At 35.8% G+C, this 21,410-nt stretch overlaps 1 protein-coding gene across 1 annotated transcript in view; it reads left to right on the top strand.

The window, feature by feature from the left end:
- Positions 1-21,410, top strand: part of USH2A (usherin) — a 939,490-nt gene that overhangs the window by 228,454 nt on the left and 689,626 nt on the right. The window contains exons 15-17 of the mRNA XM_069544562.1: positions 10,571-10,729; positions 18,486-18,980; positions 19,990-20,259. Of these exons, the coding sequence (XP_069400663.1) occupies positions 10,571-10,729; positions 18,486-18,980; positions 19,990-20,259 (924 nt within the window). The remainder of the gene's footprint in view (positions 1-10,570; positions 10,730-18,485; positions 18,981-19,989; positions 20,260-21,410) is intronic.

Genomic DNA, 21,410 nt, shown 5'->3' with positions numbered 1-21,410 from the left:
GACTCTATTCCCTTGGTTTATACATCTGTCTTTATTCCAGGGCCACATTATTTGATTACTGTAGCTTTGTTGTATGTTTGATACAAAAAGTATACATCTTCCAGTTTTGTTCTTTTTCCAGATTGTTTTGATTAGTTTTGAGTCCCTTAAGATTGCATATGGACTTAGAGTATTTCCTACTTTTGTAAAAAATGTCACTGAGATTTTGACAAAGATTCTATTAAATTTGTAGATTTCTTTGGGTAGTATTGGTGTTCAACAATTTTAAATCTTCTAATCCGTGATTGGGTGTGTTTCCATTCCTTTATGTCATCTTTAATTTCTTTCAATAAAGTTTTATAATTTTTGGTGTGTCTTTTATCTCCTTGATTAATTCCTAAAGATTCTTTTTGATGCTATCGTAAATAATTGTTTTCATAATTTTCTTTCCAGATTTTTCATTGTTAGTGTATAGAGATACTATGGACTTTTGTTTGCCATGCCTACTGTTCAGTTGTGTCTGACTCTTTTGCAACCCCATGTACTGAACTGAACTGTACTGTAGTCTACCAGGCTCCGCTGTCCATGGAATTTTCCAGACAAGAATTCTGGAGTGGGTTGCCATTTCCTCCTCCAGAGGATCTTCCTGAACCAGGGATTGAACCCATGTCTCATGCATCTCCTGCACTGGCAACAGATTCTTTACCACTGAGCCACCTGGAAAGCCCACTGATTTTTGTTTATTGACTTTGTATTATATTTTGCAGCATTGCTTAATTTATAAGCTCTAAATGTTTTTTTTTGTGTGTGTGTGTGGAATCTTTAGGGTTTTCTACATAAAAGATCATCTGTAAACAAAGATAATTTTCCTTTTTGATTTGGGAGTCTTTTATTTCTCTTTCATGTCTAATAGCTCTGGCTAGAACTTGCAGTACTATATTGATTGAATAGAAATGATGACAGCAGGAATCCTTGTGTTGTTCCTGATCCTTGAGAAAAAGCTTTAAGTCTTCAACCATTGAGTGTGATGTTTGCTGAAGGTTTTTCATATATGAATTTTACTATTTTCCTTCTATTCCAGTTCATTTATTTATTTTTTTGAAAGGGTGTGACTTTTATCAAATTGTTTTCCTGTATCAGTTGGGATGATTATGTGGTTTAATTTTTCCTCATTCTGTTAATGTGGTGTGTTGATTGATCAATTTCTGTGTGTTGAAACATCTTTGCATTTCAGGAATAAGTCCTACTTGATCATGGTATATAATCATCCCAATATATTGCTGAATTTCATCTGCTAGTACTTTATTGAGGATATTTTCATCAATTCATGAGATATATTGTTCTGTAGTTGTCTTTTCTTTTGCCTTTTTCTGGCTTTGGCAGCAGGGAAATATTGGCTTCAGAGACTGAGTTAGGAAGGGTTCCCTCCTCTTCAAATATTTGGAAAAGTTTGAGAAGAATTGGTATTGGTTTTTATTTAGTTTGATATGCTTTACCAAATAATTCATTAAGTCCAGGACTTTTCTTTGTTGCAAGATTTTGATTACTGATTCAATTTCATTACTAATACAGGTCTATTCAGATGCTTTATTTCTTTGTGATTTAGTCTTGGTAAGTTTTGTCTTTCTAGGAATTTGTCTTTTTCATTGAGATTATCCAGTTTGTTGGTGCACAACATTATGAAGATGTTTAATATCACTTAACTGTACATTTAAAAATGGTTAACTTACTAAATTTTATGCTATATATATTTTACCACAGTAAAATTGCTTTAAGGAAAGCTATAGGATCCTCTGTAACTAGAGATTTAAAAATGTGAATGATAAAAAAGGATAAATATAAATGTGAGTTGAATATAAAAAAAAGATTTAAGTACATATGTAACCTATGCATATATAAATATCTGACTGATTACAAAAAGGGTAAGAAGAGAAAAATAAAAGGATAGAGTACTGGCTTTTAAATTCTTCTTAAAGTCCTTTTGATCTCTGAGGGGAGTACTTGCAGTAGTGCAGGTGGTTGAACAATGGGCACTGTCCTTTTTGTCTGCAACTCTGTGATAAAAAGTAACAATCAGCAATCAGAGCACAGATTCCCAGTATTTGGACAAAAGGGTCTTTTTGCCCACTCTGGTTCCTGCAGGCTGTGTGTACTCTGTTCCAGAAACATGTGCACAGCTTCCTTTCAAGGAGCGGGGGTGGGAGATGGGTTCTTCTACTGTGCAAAGAGCTGAAATTGATCAAAATTAACCGCAATTTACCATTCAACCCTTCCCCTAGAAGTTGCAAGCCTTCAATAGACTCCAGAATTCCAAGGTAGTTATATTAGATTCTGCCAGTGCAAATTGTTGTCTTGGTGGGAAAACAGATTCTTGGTTCTTCTTACACTGCCATCTTCCCAGAAACCTATCAATCTCTTATTATATTAACAGCTTTATTGAACTATGACTTATATATCATAAATTTAACCATTTTAAGTCTACGGTTTGTTGAATATTAGCAAATTTATTGTTGTGCAAGCATAACTATAATCTAGTCATAAAATATTTCTATCACTTCAGAAAAGTTCCCATGTACCAGATTTCAGTCAATTCGCACTTCAACTTATAGCCTCAAGTAACTCATTATCTAGTTCCTGACACAATTTTGCCTATCTAAAATATTTTATAGAAATGAAATCATACAATATTTAGGTTTTTGTATCTGACTCCTTTCTCTTAGCACTGTATTTTTGAGATTCATCCATGTTTTTATTTATCTCAGTAGTTAATTGTTGAGTAAGATACCATTTACTATCTATTTTTTAATCCATTGAGTTGTTGTGCATATAAATTGTTTCCAGTGTTTATCCATTATGAATAACACTATCATGAACACACGGGTACAAGTCTTCATATGGACGTGTTTTTATGTCTCTTAGATTTGTCTTAGAGTATAGTGAGTATATGGTGAGTGTGTTTTGAACTTTTTCGAAACTTTTAAGTTATTTACCATCATGGCTATACTATTTTGCATTTCTACCTACAATTTTTGGGAGATCCAGTTTCTCTATGACCTCAGCAGTATTGACCATGTATCATTATGCACTTCCCTGGAGGCTCAGACGGTAAAGAATCTGCCTGCAATGCAGATAGACCTGGGTTCTATCCCTGTGTTGGGAAGATTTCCTGGAGAAGGGAATGGTTACCTACTCCAGTATTCTTGCCTGGAGAATCCCCACTGACAGAGAAACCTGGTAGGCTACAGGATATGGGGTTGCAAAGAGTCACGCATGACTGAGTGACTTTCAATATATCATTATAGTCACTTTATGTGTGTGAGATAGTAGTATCTCATTGTAGTTTTAATTTGCATTTTACTTGTACTGATGAATGCTTTTGAATATCTTTTCATGTTTTTATTTACTATTCCCGTGTTTTCTTTGTTAAAGTGTTTTTTTATGTCTTTTGCCCATGTTTTAATTGAGTTGCTTATCTTACTGAGTTAAAAAATTTCTTGGTATACTTGAGATACAAACTATAAATATTTCCTCCCATTTTGTGAATTATATTTAAAATTTTCTTAATGGTATGTTTTTAAATCCAAGAGCTTGTAATTGTGATGAAGTGTAATTTACCAGTTAATTTTTTTGTTGGATCATAACTTTTTGCACTTTATATAAGAAATTTTTCTTGACCCAGTGTAACAAAGATTTTATCTTGTATTATCATACAAAATTTTGTATTATTAGCTTTCACATTAGGTCTATGATTAGCTTCTTTCTTCTTTATTTCATTTTTATTTTTTGAAACATGGATATTCAAATGTTCCTTTAACATGCTTTTTAAAATGATTATTACCTTTCCTTATTAAACTATCCAGGTTTATAGGCAAAAAATCAACTGACACAATGGGTAACATTATACTCATATTCACATAGTTCAGTTCAGTTACTCAGTTGCGTCCGATACTTTGCGACCCATGAACTGCAGCATGCCGGGCCTCCCTGTCCATCACCAACTCCTGGAGCCTACACAAACTCATGTCCATTGAGTCAGTGATGCCATCCAAACATCTCATACTCTGTCATGCCCTTCTCCTCCTGCCCTCAATCTTTCCCAGCATCAGGGTCTTTTCAAATGAGTCAGCTCTTCACATCAGGTGGCCAAAGTATTGGAGTTTAAGCTTCAACATCAGTCCTTCCAATGAACACCCAGGACTGATTTCCTTTAGGATGGACTGGTTGGATCTCCTTGCAGTCCAAGGGACTCTCAACAGTCTTCTCCAATACCATAGTTCAAAAGCATCAGTTTTCCTTGATATGATACAAAAGTCATAGGAAAAAAAAAAGGAAAAAGGTAAATCTGAGTTTTCCAAAATTGAAAATTTTGGCATCAAAATACACTATTAGGAGAAAAGACAACTCACAGAATGTGAGAAAATAATACAAACCAATATCTGATAGGGGATTAGTATCTAGAATATATAAAGAACTACAGCTCAACAACAAAAACCAAATAATTTAATTTAAAAAAGGACAAAGGATTTAAATAGGCATTTTTAAAAGAAAATATACATATAGCCAATAAACACTTGAAAAGATACTCAATGTCATTGCTTATTAGCAAAAGCAAACCAAAGCCACAATGAGATACCACTTTATACTCATTTGGATGCCTCATCTCAAAATATGTAAAATAACAAGTTTGGCAAGGCTACAGAGAAATTGGTACAGTTATGCATTGCTGGTGTGTCTGTAAAATGGTACAGTCATTGTGGAAAATAGTTGATGCTTCCTAAAATGTTAAACACAGAATTACTATATAATCTAGCAATTTCTCCCCTTAGGTAAATACTCCTAAGAATTAAAAGCAGTAACTTAAGCAGATATATGTATACCGGTGTTCATGTAACAATAGTCGCAATACTCAAAGGCAGAAAAAAACCTAAGTGTCCATCAAAAGATAAGTATTTAAGAAGAATGTGATATATATACACAATTGAATATTATTCATCCATAAAAGTGAATGAAATGCTAACATACATTATAATATGGTTCCCAGGGACAGAGGAGCCTGGTGGGCTCTATAGTCCATGGGGTCACAAAGAGTCAAACACAACTTAGTGACTGAGCTTGCACAATATGGTTAAACTTTGAAAACATTATACTAAGCAGAATAAGTCAGACATGAAAAAAATATATTACATAACTGCATTTATATGAGTTACCTAGAATAGGCAAATTCATATACATACACAGGGCTTCCCAGGTGGTGCTACAGGTAAGGAAAAAAAAAAACCCTTCTGCCAATGCAGGAGACACCAGAGATGTAGGTTCAGTCCCTGGGTTGGGAAGATCCCTTGAAGGAGGACATGGCAACCCACTCCAGTATTCTTGCCTGGAAAAGCCTATGGACAGAGAAGCCTGGAAGGCTGCAGTCCAGGAGGCTACAAAGAGTCGGACATGAGTGAGCACACACGTGATATACACATCAAAAGTCAAGTGGTCATTAACAGAGGCTGTGGGAGGGGAATGAAAAGTTGTTTAATGGGTACAGAGTTTCTGTTTAGGATAATTAAAAAGTTTTAGAAATGAAAGCAGAATGGTTACAAAACATTCTAAATGTACTTAATGCCTCTAAAACATACTCTAAAAATGGCTAAAATGGTAAATTTTGTTATTTATATATTACCACATAAGAAGGTCAATTGACCATACTAAGTTCTCTCTCCTAGTCCATTTATCCTTTTGTCTCTTCTTATGCCATGCTGTTTTGATTACTGTAGCTTTAGTCTTAATATCAGGACCAACTTCAATATTTATCACATAATTTACCCACATATTTGCCACTTGTGTTTTTTCCTACCCTCACATGATTCAATATGCTCTCTTTATCATTTCCTTTTAGCTTGAGGGATTATTTTATTATTTTCAATCTATATTCAGTATTTCTAGGTTTTGTAGGGCTAAATTGCTAACAATGAATTTTCTTAGTTTTTTAAAAAAAATATTGGAGAATATCTTTATTTTATCTTATTTTTGATGAGTAGTTTTTTCTAGATAGAGAATTCTTGGTACTAACTTTTTTTTTTTTTTTTAGGACTTTAAATATGTCACTTTACTACATTCGGCATCCATTGTTTCTGTAAGCCTTTAGTTGTATTTTCCTTTGGCTGTGTATGAATCATTTTTCTCTTGCTGCTTTTAAGATTTCGTCTTTGTCCTTCTCAGGTTTGATTGTGCTGTGTTGAGGTCTGAATCACTTTTTGTGTATCCTGCTTGGATTCATTATGCTTTATGGAAATGGAGATAAGTGTTTTACATGGAATTTGAAAGTTAGAGCCAATATTTCTTCAAATCTTTTTTCTCCTTTCTGTGTCTTTTCTCTCTTTTGTGGTTCATTCCTATTGCACATATGTTGGCCCATGGTATATTTGACATTTTCTCTCAGGTCTCTGAGGCTCTTCACTTTTGTTCATTTTTTTCTGTTATTTGGATTGGATAAGTCATATTGGTGTATCTTTAAGTTCTGTTTGTTGCTTTATATCAAGTTTACTGATTCTTGTGTTAATATGTATTTGTTCTGCTGGGTATTAGTTGCAGCATGTAGGATCTTCAATCTCTTTTGCAGCACATGGGATCATTAGTTGTGACAGGCAAGCTCTCAGTTGTGGCATGTGGGATTTAGTCCCCTGACCAAGAATCAAACCCAGGCCCCCTGCATTGGAAGCATGGAGTCTTACCCACTGGAGGACCATGGCAGTTTTTTTCTTCTTTCTCTTCTGATTTTTTTTCTTCTTTTATTTCAAATCTGCCATTGAGCCCTCTTTAGAGAACTTTCCATTTCAGTTATAGCTCAGTTGTTCATCTGGGTTTTGGTGTTTTTATGCATTCTGTTTCTCTATTGAAATTCCCTTCTTATTGAAACATAATTATCATATCTTCCTTTAATTTTTAGAACGTATTTATAATAGTTGCTTTGGCCCTCACAGGGAGACATTATTATGTTCTTATTATAAATGAGGAAAGGTGCAGAGCATCCGACTGAAATTTGGCTGTAATCATACAGTTACCAAAGTCCTAAAGCTGGGATATAGTCCCCAACTGATAGATGTAGTCACAATATTATATTTTCCTTCCTTAAAAGAGAGTCTACAGACAAATAACATTCTTTGCTATTTTGATTAATGAGTGTATGACCATTTTCTTAGAATCCTACTTTCAGCACAAAAAAGTGGGTTTAAGTCATCTCATGCCCAGGATTTCCAAATAATTATTCTTAGAGTGGTATCGAACTATCTAAACTTCAGGTCTTTGAACATTCTCATTTAAATTCAAACAAGCACTATTCATTTATACTGTGAAGTCAGACAAGATTGTTGTTAGAGATTGTCATAGAAAGTAATCAAATTTAAATATTTGAAAGAGCCTAGGTGTGTATGTATGTGTGTGGTTGTGTATATTGCCAAGGAAATTTTCATGCACTGCAAATCATTTTCTACATTCTTTGACATGGGACTGAAATATCTCTGTTTCGATCATCCCACAAAACCCTAAGACAGTGTTTCGCTATCTTATAAAGTAGTCTGAAGGTCAGTTTTGATTGTTCTAACTCTGAAATCTTTTGTGTTCCTGAGAGCATGCAGAGTTTTAGATGTAATCACTAATATTCTCTAAAAATATTATGTTGCCATGGATTACCAGTCTCTCTGAGAGTACTGTAGATGAGACAGTTCATGAGTTTTTGAAGTTCCACTAAGAAAAATTGGATTTAGAGCCCTAAATTAAATTCACTGAAAGTTCAGATATGCTGTCAGTATTAAACCAACCAAAGCGACTGTATTAAAATATGGCAGGTCTTTGAATTAAAAAATATAAGGTGCTATTTGGAAATAATTCTCTTTTTGTGTGTCATTTTGAGATTGTTAATACTCTTGTCTTATATCTAAATCGGCATACAGACATTTGGAATTTTAACATAACAATGTGGAAAGTGATAGTGAAAGTCACTCAGTTGTGTCCAGCTCTTTACAGTCCATGGAATTCTCCAGGCCAGAATACTGGAGTGAGTAGATGTTCCTTTCTCTAGGGGATCTTCCCAACCCAGGAATCAAATAGGGGTCTCCTGCATTGCAGGCATATTCTTTACCAGCTGAGCTACCAGGGAAGCCCAACATAACAATGAACCGCCCTCCCCCCCCACCCCCTCAAAAAAGATAAAAGAGGAAGAATGAGAATGTATCTAGGTTGAATATTTTTCCTCAGAAATATTACTGTAGGTCTGGAGACATTGTCTTTAGGGAACCTATGTATAAGATATGGAATTTTACACATTTCAAGTTCAGTGGTCTTGATATACTTTCTTAAAATGTTATTATTCATCTATAGCATGGCTTTAAAGTGAAGTGTATGAGTACCAATGAATTAGTAATAGGTCTTTGAGAGTCTGGTGTGTAGGATGATTTAACATTGCTACTCTATCCTTCTAACTGTACTCAGTCCCCCAAGATTTGGTATGGTCCGTGTCAGCAGGTCCTCTTGCTCCATGAGTTTCAGTTGGCTTCAGCTACAAGTAGGAACCTTCCAATCATCTGGAAGAGGACTGGGAGAAAGGGAAGTCAGAATATTTAATCCCTAGCCTCCTGACTCAATGTAGGGGTGGCCTTGAGCTAGCACTGCCCTTCAGCGAGTGGTCAAATGATGTTCTTCTCACATCCCTCTGTGTCCTGAGAGCTGTGTCCCTTTGAGCTAGGTATAAGAGTAGGAAAAGCTGACATAGCAGGCTTGAATGCTTATCTTCAGAAAGATTTGCTTACAAAGTTGGCAGTTGGTGGCCATCTGGGAACTTGGATCTTTCTTAGCATTTCCCACCATCCTCAGAATTGTTGAGTGGCTCACTGTCCCTTAAATTTTGCATAAATGACATGGTTTTTGCTTAACACCTGCTTTCCTTCTGGGAATCTGAAATTATGGTATGTGGGAGATAGAGTCTGCCTATCATGAATGGTTTCCAGTATGAACTCTGGGCGTTGAGTTTCTAATCAGCTTCCCTGGTTGGCAACATTTCATGTGTGTATTCATGTCTTGCTGGGGGAATTAAACACATCCTGTGTGACAGGAAGCTTGTGTTTGGCTTCCCCCAGACTTCCCCTCGTGCCTTCACCCTATGTTGATTATACTCTGAATGCTTCCTCTGTAATAAATCTTACCCAAGGGTGACTTATGATGAGTGAATGAGTTTCTAGTGAATCACTGAACCTGGGGTTGGTCCTGGCCCATAACGTAAAGAGTGAAAGAGCTTTGCTCTTACTTCCCAGAGTACTGCTCCATGCCTTTAAATTTCTTTACCCTCTGCCCACCCTTTTGAAAATAGTTTTAGATCTTTATTAAATCATGTGAGTGCACTCTTGTCTTCTGAAACATTGACAATCACCTAGTGACTATAGATATTTCATATAAAAATATTGACAATTATTTGATTCATGATTTTGTTTTTTCAATAGAAAAAGTAATGGTTTTAAAAATAAGTTAACAGTAACCTGTGCCTTTGTTATCTTCTTTAATGAGAAAATCTGATTAGATTATGCTTCCGGGTTATGTATCTTAAACCAGAAAGGGATAAATAAACTGGTGGTTGATTGCCCTTGAAATATAGCTAGATATTGTTTTTCTCCTTCACCTTTTTATATTTTGGAGAAAAATGTAGACACTCTTCAAAATAGAGAGACTAAGAAACAATATATTTATGTACTATAAAGATATCACTAAAATCATGAGATAAATGCTGTTACATTCCTAATGGAAGCAATTATATAATCTCTAACAATCACAGCATTTTAAAATTGAAGTATAGTTGTTACAATGTTGTGTTAGTTTCAGGTGTACAACAGAATGATTCAGTTATATATATGTGTGGGTGTTTATTATTTTTCAGATTTTTCCCATTATAGATTATTACAAGATACTGAATATGCATCTTTGGATGATTTCTCAAAAAAACTCAAAGAAAGAAGAGTAAGACAAATACTGTATGTTTCCATTTGTATGTGGAATCTTAAAAAATGAACAAATAAAGCAGATACAGACTAACAGACACAGAATAAACAAGTGGTTGCCAAAGGAGTAGGGTGGGGGTAAGGGTAAGGGACTGGGTGAAGTAGATGAAGGGGATTAAGTACAAACTTCTTATTAAAAATAAGTCACGGGGATGTAATGTACAACACAGGGGATATAGTTAATAATACTATAATAACTCTGTATGGTACATAATCTAAACAAGCATAAAATCACTATGTTATACATCTAAAATGAATACACCAACGATACTTCAATAAAAGTAAGAGCTTAATGTAAACTTTTGTGGTTTGTCCCCAGCCATATTTATGTCAGCTCTGTTGACCTACAAATGTGTTTTATGTTTATAGATAGAAAGCTTTGTTTTAGAGAACACATGATGTATGCCCTTTGTTTATTAATGTCATGGTAAACCGCATGTCTTCTTGATAAAGTAATCTTGAATCAGTAAGATCTCTTTGCTGGGTATCTTACTTCAGTTTACTTGTGCCATTATTGATTGCCTTTGCTAATACATGCTCTCTTCATTGTAATTTAGCTCCATCCCAGCAACCTCCACCCAGAGGACAAGTTCAAAGTTCTTCTGCTATCAATCTTTCCTGGAGTCCACCTGATTCTCCAAATGCCCACCAGCTTACTTACAGTTTATTCAGGGACGATTTTGAAATCTACACAGTTGAAGATCAATACCCATACAGTGAGTTTCAAGGTTTGGTGTTGGAAAGATAAACTATTCTGAGAACTGATACATTAGTTAAGTTCCTTGACATTGAGGAGAAATGCTGTTGTTTAGCTGTTGTTTCAAGCAGAGAGAGAATCACAGATCTCACTAGTAGTCAAAGAAAGCTAGTGAAAATGAGATGCTTATTATTTGATAAGTCATGAATGCTTATCAAAGCCTCAAAGATGAAAAAAAAAATACCCTTTACAGCATTGATGAGGATACGGAGAAGCTAGAACTTAACACAAACTGCTGGGCTATCTGTGTGAGTTTGCTGGTATGACTTTTCATGTGGGACAACTTGTTAAAATATATAAGAATCCTTACTCTTTTGTAAACCATTTGACTCAGCAAACCTACTTTAGAAAATTTATTTCAAATGAAATCAAAAGTGGACAGCAAATCACAAAATACTTCCAAAGTATTTTTTATTTGCTATTTATAGTAGCAAAATATTGGAAAAAGTCAAACACTCAGAAAACTTTCGGTAAATTATGGTACATGGCATAATAGAATCTGGTACATTATTAAGTAAATTGTACAATATGGTTACCTATAAAATGCTGTCTTAGTTTACTTATCAGTGAATACAGAAAATGTCCATGACATACTGTTTAAGGTATTGGGTTAAGATCTTATAGAAAAAAACTGAATAAACCTTTTAGCCAACCCAATAGGTTAATTCAGTAGTAAAATCAAACATCAATTATACCCTTCAATCTAGAGGCAGAGGCATGTTTTCCAGTAACATATTGTGATCTGTTGATAACCAAAAGATATGAAAAATAACCTATCAATTATATACATTTAATTAAAAACATAAGTACAACAAACTGATGTGTAGTTTTCTCTGTGTATAAGGATTATAGAAAATTTATCAAATATTTCTGTTATAAGCATGTCAAATTTTAAATTCTCAGGTTGAAAAGTGAACTTCTCTAAAAGGGAAAAGAGAGTGTTAACATAAAAGCAAATAGCTTAAATTTATGCATACATTGCCATTTTCACAGAGGTAGAACCCAGCAACTCTGAAATGAAATTGAGAGGGGAAGGATATGAACAAACCATGAAGATGATCTTTGCACCTGTAACTTGTATGAATTTTAAAGGATCTTGTGGAAATCAAACTATGAGACCCATTATCTTTAAAAAATTATATTCAGATATTTTAGATACTGTTTCCCTAAAAGCAGAATGAAGACTTAGAAATTTTTACATTCATCTAATTCTGTCTTCTCTGATGTTTGCTTCCGTTATGTTTAGCTACAAGCTATTTTAGGAAACTAGTTTTAAGTAATACTGAAATATTTATTCAAATTCAGGTTTCTATTTCATTCTCTTTATGTAAGACTGGACTTTCCAAATTCTTGTTTAATGTGCATAATTATGGAACACTGAAGTTCCATAATCTTCCTCAAAATGATTAGTAAGCTATCTTGTTTTGACATATAGATTGGCATTACAACTTTTGCATAGCATACCTTTTTATTTTATATATATTGCCGTAGGTTACACTTTGCACCCAGTTCGGTATGACTTACATTATTACACCCAGTTCTTTGTGTCATCTCTAAGTGTAGCTTCAGTACTTCAAGTCTTCTTTGAAGTTAATGGAAATTCTGAACTTCACGATGCAGATTGCAAACGGAAATGAACATCTGTCTACATCTGCCATGTTGGCAAAGCATCCTAAAAACCTGCTACTAGGATGTTATTTTCTTCCAAATATCAGCATGATCCAGGTGTCCTGAAACTTACGCTTTTGTGATAGGAGAAGAGAGGGTTATACTCATATTGAAAGTGATTTAGAAGATGACAGTACCACTGGTTGGATTAATTCTACAGCTGTGAATTAGGGTCACTCTGTTTTCCATATATCAATATTTTATAGAACACGGCATGTGAACACCACACTCTGGCTCTTTTACATGACTGCACTAGTATAGAATCTAAATAACAGGTTTTTTTTTTATATAATGTGTGCTTATTGACTAATCAGACATTTATATAATCCCATTAAACAAGGTATTATTTCTTAAATCCTTATCTTTCATTAAAAAATGCTGCTTCTGGCATTTCTTGACAATGACTATAATTAATGATGTGAAAATTATCTGCCTGATGGCATTTGAACAGTAAGAACAATTGGCTAATGTTGTCAGAACATTGTATCATTCTAATAATACCCTCATGTTTATCACTCCATTTCCAGTGTGTGGATAGCACGTGTAATATGAAGAGGAAACAGTACTTATAGTCAGTCGGATGAACACAAATCTTTGGGTTAAATAAAGGCATTTGGAATTATAGGTGGAGAATCACTGAACTTTTCAAAGAAAATTAATAGTGTCGTCTTCCAAGCAAGTTTGACCGTTTGGTTGAGACTATTATAGAATTCCTTGTTAGAATAAAACTTTTCCTATCTGGCCTGATGCACTGTGGGATTCTCCAGAGTGGTAGTTGCCACACTAAGATCATAACACACTGATATTTTCATCTTTAGAACTTGGAAATTATTTGTTGTTAATAATACCTGCTAGTAAAGATGGAATCATTTTAAAGTTTATAAATAAATTTTTTAAAGGAAGTTAAGGTATAGTCAGTCATTTCCCTAAGTAGCATTTCACTGGTTTTTACATCCTCATTAGTTTTCAAGAGTAGAAGAGAAAGATGTAGGGGTAAAGTTAGTACATTGGGAATTGTACATAATCAGCACTTTTAGTATTATTTATCTCCCCTGCAGCACCAGTCAGGGTTGCCCACTGGTATTTTATGTGCCATAGTGGTGAAGGGAGGGCTTCTCAGGTGGTGCTAGTGGTAAAGAACCCACCTGCCAATGCAGGACATGGAAGAGACATGGGTTCGTTCCCTGGGTCGGGAAGATCCCCTGGAGAAAGGCATGGCACCCACTCCAGTATTCTTGCCTGGAGAATCCCATGGACAGAGGAGCCTGGTAGGCTACAGTCCATGGGATTGCAAAATGTCAGACATGACTGAAGCAACTTAGCATGCAGGGGTGAAGAGAACAGCTCTCATAGGACATAACATGCTTTTGATTGTGCTGAAGTTTTAGGTGGCGATTATTAAATCATTTTTTCCTACTTGAGTTTCAAACTAAAGGTGAACTAGACATAAGAATTCCCTCTATAAGATTGAAATAGAAAATAAAAGTCGTCTTCATTACTAAGAGAAGCCAGATTGGAGAGTATAACTTCTGTCCTACAGGAAGACAGATTAGAAAAGAAAAAAACAAAAATCAATGAGTTGATTGAATATGCTTTGCTTTTTTTTCTCTCCCCAATTCAAAATCAATTAAGTCTTTCTTCCTTCAGGATACCATGAGTGGGGCAAATAGTCCTTAATTGTTACTCTAGGGAAATGTTTCCACAGGGAAACTAGTGGAAGATTATTTCTGCATGTGACCATTGCTTACATCACTAGGGACATTAACATAGTTTGGATGGAGAGTTTTAGACAACACTGTATCTTAGTGAACTCTAGGATTTCATTTCTACCTTTAATGTCTTTGATCATTTATTATTCCATACTATATCAAGGGATCAGTGTAATAAGTGGAAAGAGAGTTCAGTTACCCATGAGAGAAATCAACCAACCAACCAACCAACCAAACCCAGAAAATACAAGCAGGGGATAAGGTTGAAAACAGAATAGAAGATGGAAATCAAGGGTTTTTATTATAAGGCTTTTTAATATTACTTCCTAGAAAAAAAAATAGTTCATATATATATGAAGACTTGTTCATTCAATTAAATCTTTGCTTACTGCATACCAGCAGTAGCATCAACCACTAGAAATACAAGGCTGGAAAGAATAGCTCACATTATTTAAAAGAGACATAGATAAATAAACCAAAATTACAATGTAGTGTATTAAATATTGAACTAGATTTGACTCAAAAGAGCATTAAATCTTTTTAGAATATTTCTAAGTATCTTATAAGTGGAGAATATATAAGTATCTATATAAGCATACTTTAAGTATCTTATAGACTATATAAGTATCTTATAAGTGGAGGAGGAGTAAAAAGCAACCATGCTTGTAAGGGCAAAGACAGTGATTGAACACCACTGTAAATTTCTGAAAAGCAGGTGACATGAGCTGAATTATGCCGATACTGCTGTAGAGGAAGAATTAGTCTCATGAAAGAAATTGTATATGACAAGGCATGAAGGTGGGTGAAAAAATAGGGTTAATTCAGGAAATTTGCAGAGTTCCATGTAGCTCTAGTATGTGGTGCCACTCACTGGGGTGGGATTCATCAAGATCGTGACCCAGTGCATCTCTAAAGAGAAATTGCTGATGATTTTGTACAGTAGTTTGTAGTATATCCAGTTAAGAAAATATAAAAGAGCAAAAATTAAAGCCTCCCAATTCCAGAATTTTAATGTAAAAACTAATTTCATTTTGGAAAATTTCTGGGAGGGAAAATATATACTCCAGTTTATTTTTCATAACAAGCCTATGCACTATTACATTTCTTATTTTTTTCTCATGTTGCTGTTTGGTCTTCATCACGTTTGCTTAAAATAACTATATAACATCCTATTAATGTAATAGTAGAATAATATAACTCCTGAAAAAATTCTGCTTTAAACATTTCCTATTATAAATAGCAAATGCATCATTTTATAGGCTTCCCAAGGAAATGTTTCCTAGGAATCTGGCTAACAGTCGTGTCTCATAAAACATTTCTTACTGTATACTTGAGCAAGTTATTAAGTTGTTCCCTCTCAGTTTCAAAGCTGTTCTTCATTGCCTGCTTTGTGGTAGTGGAACTGAAACCTATAAACATTTCTCCTTTCCTCGCTGGGATGATGTTGAATTGTATCAGTAGAGGCTGTAGGAAGGCACCCCAAGGAAACTGGAGGTTTCTTTTCATGGTTGTGGTGTGCATTACTCTCAGAAGGTGATGTTCAGCCATACACAGCAGCACCCCTGGGTGGCTTCCCCTGAGGACCCCAAAGGGCAACTTCCCTACATGCTGGCCTCAGAAGAATGAGTTCTACTAGGTAAACTCAGGAAGATAGCACATGGCAGTTTCAGTAAATTCTGCTGATGCTCACGTGGCACCTTCCCTTACCACTGTAAGATGGTGCCTTTCCAGTGAATTCTCTGGTACAGCCCCTTATCATGAGCAGCTTTCCTTGGGACTCTGCCAGTAAGTTTTTTTCCAGTAAGTTCTGTGGTAGAGCAGCTCAGTTGCTGGACTTGGATTACTGTAATATTGAATGGTTTGCCTTGGAAATGAACAGAGGTCATTCTGTCATTTTTGAGATTGCATCCAAGTACTGCATTTTGGACTCTTTTGTTGACTATGATGGCTACTTCATTTCTTTGAAGGATTCTTGCCCACAGTAGTAGATATAGTGGTCATTTGAGCTAAATTCACCCATTCCAGTCCATTGTCATTCACTGATTCCTAAAATGTGATGTTCACTCTTACCATCTCCTGTTTGACCATTTCAATTTGCCTTGATTTATGGACCTAACATTCCAGATTCCTATGCAATATTGCTCTTTACAACATCGAACCTTGCTTCCATCACCAGTCACATCCACAACGGGGTATTGTTTTGCTTTGGCTCTGTCTCTTCATTCTTTCTGGAGTTATTTCTCCACTGATCTCTAGTAGCACACTGGGCACCTACCGACCTGGGGAGTTCATCTTTCAGTGTCCTATCTTTTTCCCTTTTCAGACTGTTCACGGGGTTCTCAAGGCAAGAATACTGAAGTGGTTTGACATTCACTTCGCCAGTGGTCCATGGTTTGCCAGACCTCTCCACCATGACCCGTCCATCTTAGGTGGCCCTGCGCAGCATAGCTCATCGTTTCATTGAGTTAGATAAGGCTGTGGTCCATGTGACCAGATTGGTTAGTGTCTGTGATTGTGGTTTTCAGTCTGTCTGCCCTCTGATGAAGAAGGATTAGAGGCTTATGGAAGCTTCCTGATGGCAAGACTGACTGAAGGGGAAACTGGGTCTTGTTCTGATGGCTGGGGCCATGCCCAGTAAATCTTTAATCCAGTTTTCTACCACAGGCAGAGTGGCTTCTAAACCACAGAAATTTATTTCCCAGTGTTCTGGAGGCTGGAAGTTCAAGGTCAGGTGTCAGCATGGTTGGGTTCTAATGAGGGCTCTCTTTGGGTTTGTAGTCTGCCAGCTCCTCCCTGTGTCTTGATGTGGTGAAGGGAACAAGGAATTTTTCCAGAGTTTTCTTTCATAACTAATTCTATTTGTGGATTCCACCCTCATGACCTCATCATTTTTCAAAGGCCCTCCTTCTTAAAGCATGACCTTGGGTATTCTGTTCCTGCTATCTGAGCTTGGGGAATATACAATATTCAGTCTGTAGAAGTCATTCTTATTCAGTCTTCAATTATTTCCTTTCCCCAACCATCATGACAGTGCTGGGGGGAAGGACAGCTTCCCTCTGGTCCTTTGCATTTGCAGAGACATCAGAGGATGCTGGCTCATATAAGTGGTGATGCTCAGGTAACTCTAGTGACATCTGATGCATGAAGCTAGGGAGCACGGCTTCATCCTTATTTGGCTTGGGTCCTCATAGGTACCTTGCTATCTCATCCTGTGGTTTCCAGCTATTGCTGAGAGCTCACTGGGATTGGTTTCCCACATTCGCCATCCAATCTTTGATCCACCCGAGTCTGGAGGGTCAACTTGTCCCAGTCATAGACGGTCAAATCACACACTTGCTGGATCTCAACCCAACATCCTCATCACTCAGGAAACAAAGCAAAATGACACTTTACACAGTGAACTCTTTTTCTTTAAGCACTTAAACAGTGCCACATCCTCCCTCTAATATAGGTGACCTCTGCATGATGAACCTTTTCCTCTTCCCCCGCACACGAGCAGGAGGGATTAGACATTTGTATGCCTCAGAATCCTGCTGTACACTGTCTGTCCCTTAGGGAATGGAAAGTTCCAGTGCCTGATCATGTCCACTCCCCATAATTTTTTTTTTCTTTTATTAGTACCTCCTTTTTCTACCTCCTTCTCTCTTAAAATCTTTCATATGTGAATTCTCCATTGCTGATAAAATAAAAAGTGTCTCTACAAAATAGCAGATTAAAGCAACAATAGTCATCTATAATTTCAGTTTCCATGGGTTATAAATTCAGGAAACATCCTAGTCAAGATGTTGGGTAGTGACAGACATGGCTTGTGGCAGGAGTTTGCTAGCTCTCAATCTAGTGTATCAATGTCTAATGAACAGTCTGATTAAGTATAAGAAACTTGCATGCATGCGTGCTGAGTCATGTCCAACTTTTTGTGACCCCCATCGACTATAGCCCACTGGCTCCTCTCTTCATGGGATTTCCCAGGCAAGAATACCAGAGTGGGTTGCCATTTCCTACTCCAATAAGAAATATAATTATTTCTGTTTCAGAGAACTGCAAGGATGCTATAAAAAGGATACTGTGTCATGTAAAGAACAAAACAAGAGTTTAAGCTTCTAAGAATGCATCATTACAAAAGACACTTTTCTTATATTATACTACACAATAAAAATAACCAGTGTTTGCTTTATCTCAATTTTTAAAAATATGAACCATATTCTTATTCAAAAGAGTAGATTGTTGTGGTTATGTATTGGTAGTTATGTTACATAATAGAAAAACAATTAGAAATGATTCCCTACCTGTTTGTGGAATATAAATCTTCTTTTTCTTCTTTTCTTCTTTTAATTTCAGATATTCAGTACTTCTTAGACACTGCCCTGGTACCATATACCTCGTATTCCTATTACATCTTGACCAGCAGCGTGCATGGTTCAACACGAAGCGCAGCTGTCACCTACAGGACAAAACCAGGGGCCCCAGTGGGAAGTTTGAATTTAAGTTATATCAGTCCTGTTAGCTCAGACTCTGTGACACTTACCTGGGTTTCAGCTTCAAACCGTTCTGGTCCTATTGAGAAGTATATTTTGTCCTGCGCCCCTCTACATGGTGTCCAGCCCTGTTCTCCCTATGAAGGCCCTGAGACCACCACTACCATCTGGAATCTGCTTCCATTCACCAAGTACCGTTTTGCTGTGCAGGCTTGTACTAGTGGGGGCTGTTTACACAGCACCCCTTTGACAGTGATCACAGCCCAGGCAGCTCCCAGAAGGCTGGGTCCACCCAAGGTGCGGAAGATCAGTTCCACAGAGCTTCACGTCGAATGGGCTCCACCGATGGAACCAAATGGTAGGAATTCAAGGCCTAGATTTTCCATTTTGGGGTAGAAGGAGGTGAATCTGGGTATTTGGAATTTTCAGTAAGATTCTGGCAACTGTTTTTGCGTTTATAACTGTGGGATGTTGTAATTGGGAAATAGTTTCTGAAGATATAAGATACTATTTGTCCTGGTTAGTAAAATAAGTGTATTTCTTTAATCTAATAACAAATTCCACTCATTTAAATTGCCCCTAAAAGGCTAATATTATCTTTGCTCTTAATGACATCTGCCATAACACAAATGATGTTTCTAATTTGAAACTCACTTAGGAAATGCATTATATTTGACTGTGTCACAAGTTAGGGCACCCATAAGTAGTAAATTTTCTTTTAAGCAAGAAAAAGATATGAAATAATACAAAAAATATGTATATAGGCTAGCCAACTCCATTAAGTTAATTTTTGTGCTCATATAATTGAACCTTTGGTTATACAGGCCAGCATAAATTCATAGATTTTTAATAATTTAATATCATGTACATATTATGGCAAAAGCTTTTTCCTTAGAATTTTTAAGATACTTGATTAAAGTAGATATAAATAAACTGTAATATTCTAATATTTATGTAAATAAGGCTTATATTAGGCAGATAATAAAATTTAAATCCCCAAATTTGAAAATATACACATTGATCAAATTTCCAAAATCAAATAGCCATTCTTAGTAGAAATTATAATCAATCATCCTGAAAAATACTGAATTTACCTATCATAAGTTATAATTATTTTGTATTTGTGCATTTTTCATTTCTTTTTCATTTTCCATGAAAATGCTTTTTGGTAATATTTCACAGTTTCATGTAGCTATGAGTTTTTGTTTCTTTAGAAGTGCCTATCATCTATATTACCAAGGAAATGGACAGGTAATTGAGTCAGAACAATGAAAACAAAGACTCTTCAAATAATCTAACCTCACACCATCAATAAAATAGGCCATTTGTCTAATATATCATCTTTGTTCACTGTTTCACTTTTCTAGGCATTATTATAAGATATGAACTGTATATGAAAAGACTGAAGTCTAATGGAGAAACAAGGTCAGCAGAAAGTCAAGTTTTTCAGAGCAGTGGCTGGCTCAGTCCTCACCCACTTGCAGAATCAGCCAATGAAAATGCTCTAGAACCTCCAGAAACAACCACAGTCATCACTGGCTTGGAGCCATACACCAAGTACAAGTTTAGAGTCTTAGCTGTGAACATGGCTGGGAGTGTGTTTTCTGCCTGGACCACAGGAAGAACGGGAGAATCAGGTGAACATCAGTGCTTTGAACTCTACTTTGAAGACACCTGAATGAAAATATTTCCTTAAATTAAGTCATCCGTACTAACTACGTTGGAAAAGCAAGAGTTAATAAACTTGCATAAGCCAAGAAAATATTGAATACATGGATTGGTTGCATATATAATTCAAAGTCATAAAGTTCTTGCAATAAGTTTTAGGGAAAATGTAATGTTTTAGCTATTACCTCAAGGGAGAAAACTGACCAAACTATAGTCATAGTCTTTTGGGAACATTTATCAAAAATAGCAATTGGTTTCCAGTACTGAAGTGGGTTGGTCATATGTCCCATCTTGCTCCAAATTCAGTACAATTTATGTTTGATGAAAAAGATAACGGTTGCCAGTTTCATAAATCTGTTTTTTTCCTTTATTTTTCTTAAACAAATAGTTTAGGTACTAAATTGGACCTGAAAATATAATCCAAGACATCAAAATTTGTAATTCACAAGTGTGTTTATAAGCAGTATGGTAAGGAAGGATGGTGAAAAGTTTTAATTTTTCTAAGCTATCATTACTAAAGCAAGTGAGATATTTTTAACCCTCCACCTCATTCTTTATATTATAAACACTTCAAATTGCATGAGCCCTTAACAACAACAAAAAATACACTTTTGCTATGCTTTGAAGCTATAGATATCCAAAGAGACCCAAGTGCTGATTTAAATGGGATATGTTAGGATTGTGAAGGGTAAGGGGAACTTCAGGTTTGATGTCCAAGGGAATCATTTCATAAATATAATGTGCATTGTGCTTGAGCATCTCTTAAGTGATTTCCAGCCATCTTGGCCAAATAATAGTGCCATGATAGCACAAGTGATGAGCCATGGCATTCTGGAAGGGGAAAATCAAGGTCAGAAACGAAAAGTAATGGATGAAATAGCAATACTGGACCCTTATAATCGTATGGGTCACTGGCTAATGAAAGTGCAATGAGGTCCTTTGATAATACACCTTTGGTTAGCACATTTAAAATCCATATTAAGATCTCAAGGATGGTAGGTAGCGAATGTATGTATGTACATCCCTGAACATTTCTATCAAGATTTACTGAAAACTTTTCAAATTTCTTCAGGGTTATTTAGAACATTTTCAATGTTCCTCTTTCTAAAGAGTAATATTC

The sequence above is a fragment of the Ovis canadensis genome, chromosome 12 (genome assembly GCF_042477335.2).
Source record: "Ovis canadensis isolate MfBH-ARS-UI-01 breed Bighorn chromosome 12, ARS-UI_OviCan_v2, whole genome shotgun sequence".
NCBI classification, from domain to species: Eukaryota; Metazoa; Chordata; class Mammalia; order Artiodactyla; family Bovidae; genus Ovis; species Ovis canadensis.
Note: the sequence above shows the minus strand (reverse complement) of the source record. Positions and strands in the feature narration are given on the sequence as shown.